At 41.1% G+C, this 12,770-nt stretch overlaps 1 protein-coding gene across 4 annotated transcripts in view; it reads right to left on the bottom strand.

Moving 5' to 3' along the window:
• Window positions 1-1,988: 1,988 nt before the first annotated feature.
• LOC112103386 (connector enhancer of kinase suppressor of ras 2-like) overlaps window positions 1,989-12,770 on the bottom strand; it is a 526,129-nt gene continuing 515,347 nt past the window's right edge. For all 4 annotated transcript variants that reach the window (XM_026652993.1, XM_026652992.1, XM_026652995.1 and 1 more), the window contains 5 exons: window positions 8,582-8,652; window positions 5,211-5,311; window positions 3,285-3,777; window positions 2,694-2,893; window positions 1,989-2,204 (listed from right to left, as the gene is read on the bottom strand). In XM_026652993.1, coding sequence (XP_026508778.1) covers window positions 1,989-2,204; window positions 2,694-2,893; window positions 3,285-3,777; window positions 5,211-5,311; window positions 8,582-8,652 — 1,081 coding nt within the window. The remainder of the gene's footprint in view (window positions 2,205-2,693; window positions 2,894-3,284; window positions 3,778-5,210; window positions 5,312-8,581; window positions 8,653-12,770) is intronic.

Genomic DNA, 12,770 nt, shown 5'->3' with positions numbered 1-12,770 from the left:
GTTAAATCCATCACTATTCAGCAGAGCACTTAGGGTTTAATCCTGCTCCTCTGAAGTCAATGGGAATTTTGCCATTAATTTAAGCAGCAGCAGGATCATACCCCTTTAAGCCCATGCTTACGGGCCCATTGACCTGAATGGGACCTAGCATGGACTTAATTGCTTTGCCGAATTAGGAACCTAAATGCACTTATTTTGTATGTTCTATCTAAATGTAATTACAATTGTAGTGCAATGATTTCATGATTCAAGAGCTGGTGTGATGCAGAGAACCCAATATAACGGTCAGTAATACTCTTCTACTAATAATATAACTATATCTTGGAATTATTTCAGGGTGAATTTTTTTACCACTGTGTCCATTGTGGTTCAAATAAATGGTGGTGTAATAGCGATAACAGAAAAATAAGTGAGTAGCATTCCTTTTTTTCAGGTACTGTATCGTAAATGAACTAAACAAAAGGATGCTTTCTCACTAAATTCTTGTCTCTATAAAGTAAGTAAATTTATCTCCTTGAGCCATTTTTTTTTTCATTTCATATCACAAATAATTTGAACTTTACAATTTGTTTTCTTTTGTGAAACTAGAACTGGGCAAATACTGCAAAAACATTTTTCTGCAAATATTTATTCGAATTTATATATGAAATTGCTTTGACTGTTCTGTTTGCTTTCTGAGAATATTCTAATAAATAAGTTTACTAGCAGGAACTTGAGTTTTAAGTGCATATTCAAGAATATTTATGGAAAGCAGATTTTGTTTTCATAAATGCAACTATTCACTCCAAAAACCTGATTCTTCAAGTTTCTAAGCAGGGAACAGAAAGAAACCATGTGATTTTATGCATCCATTTAAAACTAACTAATACAGATTGAATTTCAAATACTGAATTGAATACTTGCAATTAACTTGTTCATGAAGTATCTACAGATAAAGAATTATATGGTGAATAATTTTGAACAGTATGAATTCTTTACCCAGCTCTATGACAGTCTGATATACAAACAATTGATCAGTTCAAGAATCTTTTACTTAATTCTCAGTCTTGACGCCTCAGATAACAATATTTTAATAATTATGACTCACAGGTTTGTGGCACTACATTCACAGTGGTGTGATTATGAAAACTGCCATAGCTACCATCTTCAGAAGCAGATGTTTTTCTTTTACGATGAAACACTTCAAAGTAGATAGAAAAGTCAGTTCAAGTGACAGCATCGGTGAACAACCAGGTTTCTTCTATTTGTATCTTAACCTCTTCTGTGCCACACTTGCATGCCTATGGCCACTGCTTTTAAAGGCAAGCTCATTCTTTTAAAAATAAGCACAACATCAAAGTGGCATGTACAGTATGCCCATAGGGCCAAAGGAGAGTCTATTTTCTGGATATATACACTATACATTGTAAGGCACACAAAAGTGGTTAAGTTTACTTTTTTTATTACTCTGGTCTTCTGTAATTTCATAAAGATGGTAGCTACCACTGCTTGGAAAGGTTGGAAAAAAATGTGCACCCCTAAGAGTGGCCAGTGTATTTTTTTTATATATTTCCTTCAAGAAAAACTTGTGAAAAGGTGAATTTTAGGGTATTTTAAAAAATAAATATAAACTACCATGTTACCTTTTATATACGTAGATATGTTTACATATAATATATATATCTAAATATATAAAATGGTTGTAAGAACTCATTACTATAAGCTTAGCTTTAGTACAGTCCTTAAATAAATATACTGGTATATATTTTCCATTACACTTCTGCACTGCTTCTTTCTAATGCAGAACTTGATAAGCATGTTGGTTGATAATAGCAAACAAAATAATTCAGAACAGAATAATACTTATCATGCAATGTAGTAGGCATCCTGTGGCACTATTCTCTTATCCAAGTTATTTACAGTACTGCTGAGTACATTTACAAATATTACAGAGTTTGCCATATTGGATTTCTCATGGCACCCAGCAAGTGTTCATGGTGCTAGTCCTGTCAGACATGTGTTTCAATGAATGAATGTGTGTGTGTCAGCAGTGGTGCGGGGGTTACAAGTTCAGCGGCTCCATTTTGAGGTTTCAGAGCAGCGCTGTACTCACAAATGTCCAGGAAAAATTCATAGTTCTTTATCTTCCACTCTTTGAACTTCTTTGATGTCAAGTTGGGATCATCCAGAAGATTGTTGATAGTTACCAGGTCCCCTTCCTTTGCCTGTTAAATGCCAAAAAAACCACAGCACATTTCAAAAATACAATTTAAACGACATGTTATACTTGGCCTTTTATTTGTCCTTGAGTGCTAACAAAAGGTGCTAGAGCAACTGCAATGCACACTGAGGTCCTTTATCTATACACAGAACTGTTACAGCTCACATAGTGCAATGCAGTCTTCCCTATATCCGTTGGCATGATTCCACAGTGGCTTTCAGTGACCATCTCTAATTGTAAAAGTGTAGTAAATTAGGTCTTCTTGACAATTCAGTCCTTGGTATCCTCCATGACACAGGTAACAAGAGTGCCAAATACTGGCAATGGTTGTGAGGTTGGCAACTGTCCCCTACCTTCTGTTTCTCTCAGTACTGCCAAAGTTTCCTTGTGACCTAATTCTCTCTCTAAAATAAAAGTCCAAACACTGAAAATTTTAAGAAGCTACACTGTTACAATTTCATGTTGAACATAAACATTAATGGTAACAGCTTACTTTTAAAGTGCTCTTGAGAACTCTGATGTGATGAAGTTTTTCATTGATAATTGGATCATTGCACCTCTTTACAAAAGACTTCCGGAATTCCTGCTTGGTAGAAGGACGCTGCTCTCCAAAGGCTGACAAGCTGGCTTGTTCCAAAGACTTGTACAGTTCTTGCAGACCATCTGTACTTTCCCTGATTTCCTTTATGTTTTCTGGAAAAAAAAAATATTTTTTTTAACAATCCAGTCAACTTTGGATGGGAGGGTAATGAAAGATCCTGAAAAGCTCAAGAATTCTGAAATTTGCCTATGGAATAACCACCTGATATCTTTTCCTGATTTGAGAATTGATAAAAAACAATTGTTCTGGTCAACAATAAAGTTGGAATCAGAACATACATAGACTTTCTGAACCAAAATGATGGTGTAGTAACTAATGCAATCTCCATATTTTCAGCTTTCTTGGAAATTATAATTCTGCCACAAAGATACTCATATAAAGCCTGATCACTCATCAATGAGGTCAATGGCAAAGCTCCCATTGAGGTCAATGGTGAGTATTGGTGTCACAGTCCCTTCAAAATCTTACCTTCTTCACAGAAACTATTTTGCTTTTTTATAAGAAGTTTCTCTTCAGGCTTCTCTTCTGTTATGCCTGAAGACTTCACATGCTCTTTGACCCTGACATCTCTGTTTCGTGGAAGGCTTTGACTACGTTGCTTCTGGGGCCTGTTATGAGAACTATATCCTCTTTGCCACTCCACCAAAGGGAAAGGTCCATCTCGTTCATGATTGTGACGTCTTTGGACTGGTAATGTTGCCTGTCTTCGCCTCTCTGGTGACATTCCAGGTCGGCCACTCATGGATTCTGGGTCAGGAGGAACAGTCTGAAGAAAATGGAGGCCAGAACTGGTTAAGGGGGTCTCTATCAGGTCCTGCCATGAGCGCCTTTCTCGATAGGGAGGTCTGCATCCTGACGAGTGTGTACTTCCTGTGGCATCTTGTCGGGAATCCTCCGCAGAAGAATAAGAGTAGGTAGATTCGCTTGAAAAGTGTCGACCATGTTTGGGTTCAGGGAATGGACTTGAAGAATTCACCTAAGAAGGAATGAAAATATCTGATTATAAAGACATAATTGTGACTAGACATTGGCAAACCACAACAGATACAGTTCAGTATATGTTAGTACTAACCAAATGATCTGATTTGTATAGTTTGGTATATCACACTATAAACTCTTAGTGAGTAAGACATAACTAACTGTGTAATACTTTATGTAAGCACTACATTTTTAACCACTCCCTATTCTTGTTTTGACACATTCTCTGCCCAAGAACAACTCCTGCTGGAAAGGACAGGATAGCACTGGTATAGGTTTTGCAAAGACCTAACCAGCTTACACCTAGTCCAGCAGTGTGTTTTGAGGAAGACATGGAAGCCCCCGAAAGAAACCATAACTGGATTTCCTTTCTTTTCAGAAGGCAGATGTTCCAGCCAAACAGGGAAGAAAAAAAAAAAAAAGACACTTCAGCACCCAAGAAAACATTTAAATTTTAGGGGACTGCTGAGCTTATCCAAATTATTTTAATTAAATTCTGCTTGGTCTTTGTATTATTTTAATTAAAAAAAGAGAGAAAGGCAAAAAAGTGGAAAAACAGAAAGGGAGGGGCTTAACCTGTATCCCGGTTGATAAACAGCATCACATGGGTGAAAATCAGTCTGAACTTCACCCATGTGATGCTGTTGCCTCAGTCATTCTTTCTTTGGTTCTGGTTGTGTGAGGATCGTGTCATTCACGCTGAAGAAAAATCTGAAAGAAAAATAGAGAACAGTCCTATCTGCACTTAGAAACAAAAGTTAAATATCACAGCCTACCTGTGTACTGTATAGCAGCAGTGCTTTTATCAGCTATCAGAACCTGCCCATACACTGTACACAACAACTTTTATAAGCTATTTTTTGCTTTAAAGCACTTAAGAAAAATATTGCAGATACAATGGGTATTTTACACAATGCTATATTTTGAAAGAAACTTGTCTTTAAAGATATGTTTCTTATAAATAAAGTATTTTTCCTCCAGATCATGACTATTATATGAATATAATCTAAAACTCTTAATTTCCAGTAAATATGGAACACTATAGATACAGTATAAACTCTCAGGTAATAGAGATGACCCAAGTACAAGACATTTTATTCATACTGGAGTAAAAAAATCTATGTATTCCTTTTGTATTGGATTTTTTTTCTTTTTTAAAGAAAAAATTGGCTTGATCACACTAGGTAAACACAGCAGAGTAAAATGGCAGTAGCCTCTTCTTCCTATGTGCTCCCATTTCTTATTTTCAGAACATTCACTCCAGCTCTTAGCCATTAGAAATGATAATATTCTCAGAGTTTACAGTTGAGAACCACGTCTGTTCTGCTCATAATGTAATTAAATGCCATTACAAAACAAGCAAAATACTAATCAAAGAAGCATGGACATTTATTTCTTGGCCTTATACAGCATGTACTATTCATGACTTACTGAGGGTGTTCGATGGTAGGTGTCACATCGTGTTGAAGGGCCTTCCTGTTTCAGGGTTAAAGAGCCATCAATATCATCCTGGTCACTTTCACTCCAGTAATCTGGTAACAAAATGTTCTCTGTTTCATTGAAATATTTACTCATAAAATAGTATTGGCAACATTTTCAAAGCATAATTGACACTTTCTCTGATATAGACAAGGTGTAAGTCCCAGTCTCTGAAGCGTCTAAGGGCTGGATTTTCTAAGATATTTAGATGCCTTAAGACAATGGTCTCCAAACTTTTTATGCACAAGATCACTTTTTGAATTTAAGTGCAACCCAGGCTCTACCCCGCCTCTTTCCTGAGGCCCCGCCCCACTCACTCCATCCCCCCCTCTCTGTCATTCGCTCTTCCCCCCCCACTCACTTTCACTGGGCTGGGGCAGGCAGGGCTGGGGTGCAGGAAGGGGTACGGGCTCTGGGTTGGGGGCGAGGGGTTTGGCATGTAGGAGAGGGCTCTGGGATGAGCCTGGGACAGGGTGTTGGGGTGTTGGGGTGCAAGAGGGGGTGAAGGAAGCAAGCTCTGGGAGGGAGTTTGGGTGCAGGAGGAGGCTCCAGGCTAGAGCAGAGTGTTGAGGTGCAGGAGGGGGTGCGGGCTCTGGGAGGGAGTTTGGGTGCAGGAGGGGGCTCTGGGCTAGGGCAGAGTGTTGGGGTGCAGGAGGGGGTATGGGGTGCTGGCTCTAGGAGGGGGCTCAGGGCTGGGGATTGGGGTGTGGGAGGAGTGTGGGCTCCCACCCGGGTGGCACTTACCTCAGGCAGCAGGGCTAACACAGGCTCCCTGCCTGCCCCAGCCCAACACTGCTCCCGGAAGCAGCCATCATGCACCTGTGGCCCCTGGTGGGGGGGCCGGGGTCTTCGCATGGTGCCCATCTCTGCAGGCACTGCCCCTGCAGCTTCCATTGGCCGCAGTTCCCCGTTCTCAGCCAATGGGAGCTGTGGGGGAAGTGCTTGCAGGCAGGAGCGGTGCACGGAGACCCCATCCCCCCGCCAGGGCCTCAAGAGTGTGCTGGCCAATTCTGGGAGCAGCGTGGGGCCACGGCAGGCAGGGAGCCTGCCTTAGCCCCACTGCACCACCGGACTTTTAGCAGCCGGAGATTGTGATAGACTGTCAGAGGCTCCAGGATCAACCAGTCGATCACAATCTACCGGTTGGTGACCATTGCCTTAAGACATGGATAGGTGCCTAGTGGGATTTTCAAAAAAGCCTGAGCAGGTTAAGCATCTAAGTCCATTGATTTCACAGGGAGTTAAGTGCCTAACCCACTCAGGCACTTTTGAAAATCCCACTAGTTACCAATCTGCATCTTCAAGCCCCTAAGTACCTTTGAAAATCTGGTACTTAGACATTTATGGCACATCTACATTGCAAAAAATCCCCTACAGCAGTGAGTCACAGAGCCTGGTTCATCTGATTTGGGCTCTGGGGGCTTGAACTAGAAAGCTAAAAATAGCAGTGTAGGCGTTCTTGCCTGGGGTGGAGCCTGGGCTCTGAGACCCACCTGCCTTGCCAGGTCTCAGAGCCCAGGCTCCAGCACAAGCAGGAATGTCTATACCGCTATTTTTAGCCCCATAGCATAAGTCCCACAAGCCAAGTCAGTTGACCATGGCTCTGAGACTTGCTGCCATGGGATTTCTTTTGCAGTGTAGGCATAACCTTAGGAACCTCAGTCCCACTGACTTTCATGGACATACTTCCTGGATGGTTGAAAGGCACTTCGCTTTCAGCTCAATGCCTCAAAACTCACCCAAGCAGTATACCAGTAGCCTATCAAATCAGGCATTCCGTGTTGTGCTTATAGAAGAATTCTCTTCCCCAACAGTAATAATTAGAAAGGAGTTGCATATTCCTTCACAGAAGACAAAAGCATTTACAAACCGCAATATCAAAATATTCAGTTAATCATCAAGTCATTCTATTGTCCAAATCGGTATTTTATCATAATCTGGGTATTTTATCATAATCTGTATGTGATGATAGAAAAGACTGTATCTGGACTGCATAATGTAAAAACAAAGTACACTTTTTCTCAGTTCATTTTTGTCTCCTGTTTACTATTTTCTCTTTAAATGAGTGCCTTCTCCTCACCCCAGCTGTGTGTGATCTGCTCTGCTGGCTGGTGGAGAAATGGGGGGCAGGGCTACTACCCTGTTTCTCTGTGGAGAATGAGGGAGTTATCTGTATTATTTTTAATGAACATCATATGCACTTGCATCTCAGTTTATTGGCTTGATATTATCCTGCCTAATTTTGAGGAGTTAACTCAAAGAAGACTGTTAGGGGGGAAACAAACAGGAAATGAAACAATGGCAAAAATAAGGTACTGTCAGAGAGCAAGGTTTATTCTTCTCAGGTCCAAACTTGGGATCAAAGGGGATACTAAACCACTAATGTTCCCAGCCTGGGGAGGAAGGGGGTGTTGAGTGGCAGCAGTGGCTGGAGGTGAGCCTCTGATAGAGACAGAAACACACAGAGAATACTGCAGAGCCTGTCGTCTATCACTCCCAGCCAGGAGTAGGGATGGCTGGGTTGAGTGATCTTACCTAACACTTGCAAGAAAAGAATAAAGTGATGTAAGAATGAGACATATAGGCCTTTTGTTGTTTTATCCCTCTTACCTTCTTACTATGTATCTTTGGGTGAACAAAAATATGTTTGTTTTGATACAACTTTTTAACTCTCTTTAATCAGTTGCTAGTCACAGACTCCTAAAGAGAAAATTTCTTGCAGGTGCCAAGTACATTTGGGCCTGTTATGTTAACATAGTTTGGAATCAGGGCTGCAACCCAGAAATCCAGTCCAAGGGTGGTTGGACTTTGGGGTTCCACCCCGAGAGAGGTGAAGGAAGCCAAGCCTGTCACCTGAAGAGTGCACTCAAGAGGGACTAAAAGGGGTTTAAAGTGCAACTTGCCCTATGCCCATGTCACTCTCCCATTAGGGATTAGCACAGCTGATGGCACTAACAGAGACCTATGCAGAGCCATTTGCTTTCACTTAGCATTCTTATACTAAATGTAAAATGGTAATTCTATTCATCATGCTTGTTTTTCTAAAGAGTGCCTTAAAAATGTTTTCTTTGCTTTTTCAAATGATCGTTCTGGATTTCATTTTTTCTTCTGTTTGCACAGTTAAATATATTTTCTAAGGGGTTACACATATCTATGAAAACAAACAGTTAAAAGATACTGCCTAAGTTAATCAACTCATTGTGAGATACCTGTGATTTATGTCCAAATCATGAGATGACTCAGTTAACAGAAACATTTTTGGAGCCTCTCTTTCTTATCAGACCTCTCTAAGTCAATTTTGATTAAAATCACAGAAGCCTTACCTTCATCTGGCCGAATATTCTTCTCATCAGGTGTATAACCAATGGCTGCAAGACCCAGACGGTTCATCCATCTAATAAAATAATAGACAAGGAAGAAGAATATTTAAAGCACACTCCAGTTGTAAATGCTGTGGCCTATATTCTCTTATAACGAGGAAAAAACAGAGGGAAGAGAAGTAGTAGTGTAAAAACCTATGGTTTTCAAGCTGAGAAAAACCTGTCTCATACGTTCATCAGAGTAATGAGGTTACATGGAGGATGCAGCCACTGAAGTACACAGAGTCCGAGGAGCCATGGAGAAATCTGATCTCAATCCACAGCTCGTGAAGCATCCATGTGGAGAACCAGACCCCCTGTGCTTCTCTCTGTAACTCACTCTGTGTCAGCCTAACACTGTTAAGAGCCAGGATGCCAGTGTTCCCTCTATCACGTCACCAAAGTGGAGCAGCAAACGCAAAGCACACCTGCTAATACTGCAAATAGCAGAATTAATTAACACTGACTTTTCTACGGATATTTCCATTGGATACTTAGGGGAGCATGCTGTATAGAGCAGAGGCTTCCTAAGGTTTCCCCCCTTCAAGTGCAATCAAATATCCATTGAACCCTAACTGCACAGTGCTAGTGTGGAAGAGCTTCCATGGTTTCGGGGAGGGGAACAAACTACATTGGTTCTGATGCCCCCTCTGCTTGTTTCTAGGCATTTGCATCTCTTTATGGCCCCACACAACTGGCTCAAAGACAGATCAATTGCTGGTGCACCTACTGCCAAAGTAATAATTACTTCAGAAACCAACAACAGTATTTCCCATGGTGACATCCATTGTACATTCATGGTGATAATACAAGACAGTATTAAAATAAAAACAGAAAGATGCTCATGATTTCATGCAGACATAAATTATGAAAGAAAATTCTGTACTTATCGAACCAGAAAGCTAAAAGTTGAAATGAGACTGTAGTATATGATTGATTTCTGAAGTATTAGTCTAGGTGTACATACTATTGGAGTCATGGAAGCAAATTTTGATCTCTGTTATCTTCTTGCTTTTATCTAGAAAGGAATATACTCTGACAACATCTATAATATAATCTATAAAGGGATATTACCCTGACAACATGCTACAATTTTGCACACACATTTACTCTTTTATCCCTGAGCTGCTCCTTATTTGACAAGAGGATCTGGTATTTTCAAAACCAGACCATTAGATAAAGCATATTTTGGGACTAATTCCCCAAACCCCATCCTTGTTGAATACACTGATTTTGTATTTCTACAATGTATTTACTTGAATCATACAAAAAGAAGAAAATGAACAAAATTAGAGAGAAGGTAAAGATACTTGATTGAAATAGAACTCTCCAGAAGGAAGTCTATCAAGGGTAATTCATTTCCTTTTGCCTGCGTATAGAACGATCATGTTACACTGAATGAATCAGACAATTTTCAGCAACAATGAAACATCAAGATCACAATGGATGAAGAAAAAAAACCCTAATATGAACATCAGTGTTTTCTATGCCAGATTTCTCTTGATAACTAAAAAAGCATTCTCTCATTCAGAAATATTAAAAATGTGTTTATAATAGAAATTGAGAACAATCAGGCTGCAGCCTCAAATATTTCCTTAATCAACAAAGACTTAACATCTGTCTAAAAGATAACAGTTTCCTTATATAGTGAGATTACATGCTTTTTGGAATCAATTCTGCCCTCTTTTAAATGGCACAACTTGAAGCTGATACAGTTAATCAACCAAGGATAAAATTATTAGCCATGTGACAAGATCACCCTTCAAGGGCTTCTCATAAGAGACAAACATTCATGAACAACATATAGAATCATAGAATATCAGGGTTGGAAAGAACCTCAGGAGGTCATCTAGTCCAACCCCCTGCTCAAAGCAGGACCAATTCCCCACTAAATCATCCCAGCCAGGGCTTTGTCAAGCCTGACCTTAAAAACCTCTAAGGAAGGAGATTCCACCACCTCCCTAGGTAACCCATTCCAGTGCTTCACCACCCTCCTAGTGAAAAAGTTTTTCCTAATATCCAACCTAAACCTCCCCCACTGCAACTTGAGACCATTACTCCTTGTTCCGTCATCAGGTACCACTGAGAACAGTCTAGATCCATCCTCTTTGGAACCCCCTTTCAGGTAGTTGAAAGCAGCTATCAAATCCCCCCTCATTCTTCTCTTCTGCAGACTAAACAATCCCAGTTCCCTCAGCTTCTCCTCATAAGTCATGTGCTCCAGCCCCCTAATCATTTTTGTTGCCCTCCGCTGGACTCTTTCCAATTTTTCCACATCCTTCTTGTAGTGTGGGGCCCAAAACTGGACACAGTACTCCAGATGAGGCCTCACCAATGTCAAATAGAGCGGAATGATCACGTCCCTCGATCTGCTGGCAATGCCCCTACTTATACAGCCCAAAATGCCATTAGCCTTCTTGGCAACAAGGGCACACTGTTGACTCAAATCCAGCTTCTCATCCACTGTAACCCCTAGGTCCTTTTCTGCAGAACTGCTTCCTAGCCATTCAGTCCCTAGTCTGTAACAGTGAATGGGATTCTTCCGTCCTAAGTGCAGGACTCTCCACTTGTCCTTGTTGAACCTCATCAGGTTTCTTTTGGCCCAATCCTCTAATTTGTCTAGGTCCCTCTGTATCCTATCCCTACCCTCCAGTGTATCTACCACTCCTCCCAGTTTAGTGTCATCTGCAAACTTGCTGAGAGTGCAGTCCACGCCATCCTCCAGATCATTAATAAATAAATAAAGATATCCTATCTCCTAGAACTGGAAGGGACCTTGAAAGGTCATCGAGTCCAGCCCCCTGCCTTCACTAGCAGGACCAAGTACTGATTTTGCCCCAGATCCCTAAGTGGCCCCCTTAAGGATTGAACTCACAACCCTGGGTTTAGCAGGCTCGTGCTCAAACCACTGAGCTAGCCCTCCCCCCTTAATGAAAATATTGAACAAAACCAGCCCCAGAACCGACCCTTGAGGCACTCCGCTTGAAACCGGCTGCCAATTAGACATGGAGCCGTAGATCACTACCCGTTGAGCCCAATGATCTAGCCAGCTTTCTATCCACCTTATAGTCCATTCATCCAGCCCATACTTCTTTAACGTGCTGGCAAGAATACTGTGGGAGACTCTATCAAAAGCTTTGCTAAAGTCAAGGAATAACACATCCACTGCTTTCCCCTCATCCACAGACCCAGTTATCTCCTCATAGAAGGCAATTAGGTTAGTCAGGCATGACTTGCCCTTGGTGAATCCATGCTGACTGTTCCTGATCACTTTCCTGTCCTCCGAGTGCTTCAGAATTGATTCCTTGAGGATCTGCTCCATGATTTTTCCAGGGACTGAGGTGAGGCTGACTGGCCTGTAGTTCCCCGGATCCTCCTCCTTCCCTTTTTATAGATGGGCACTACATTAGCTTTTTCCAGTCATCCGGGACCTCCACCGATCGCCATGAGTTTTCAAAGATAATGGCCAATGGCTCTGCAATCACATCCGCCAACTCCTTTAGCACCCTCGGATGCAGTGCATCCGGCCCCATGGACTTGTGCGCGTCCAGTTTTTCTAAATAGTCCCGAACCACTTCTTTCTCCACAGAAGGCTGGTCACCTTCTCCCCATACTGTGCTGCCCAGTGCAGCAGTCTGGGAGCTGACCTTGTTTGTGAAGACAGAGGCAAAAAAATCATTGAGTACATTAGCTTTTTCCACATCCTCTGTCACTAGGTTGCCTCCCTCATTCAGTTAGGAGCCCACACTTTCTTTGACTTTCTTCTTGTTGCTAACATACCTGAAGAAACCCTTCTTGTTACTCTTAACATCTCTTGCTAGCTGCAACTCCAAGTGTCATTTGGCCTTCCTGATTTCACTCCTGCATGCCTGAGCAATATTTTTATACTCCTCCTTGGTCATTTGTCCAATCTTCCACTTCTTGTATATATATTACAATAACATTGATTTTTGTGTAAGTTACATGAAGATAGGAAATAAGTATATTAAACTACTTACACGAGAACAATATTCAGCAATACATTTCTAACTCACTGAATTTGTGAGTATTTTGATGGTACAGCATATGAAAAGGGATATAAAATGAGGGAAAAGTCATTGCTACCATAAAAAGAAGGCAATGTAGAAGTGAGATAAAATGGTCTAATGGTTTA

Source organism: Terrapene carolina, unplaced genomic scaffold (assembly GCF_002925995.2).
Source record: "Terrapene carolina triunguis isolate 2854851 unplaced genomic scaffold, T_m_triunguis-2.0 Scaffold131, whole genome shotgun sequence".
Classification (NCBI taxonomy): domain Eukaryota; kingdom Metazoa; phylum Chordata; order Testudines; family Emydidae; genus Terrapene; species Terrapene triunguis.
Note: the sequence above shows the minus strand (reverse complement) of the source record. Positions and strands in the feature narration are given on the sequence as shown.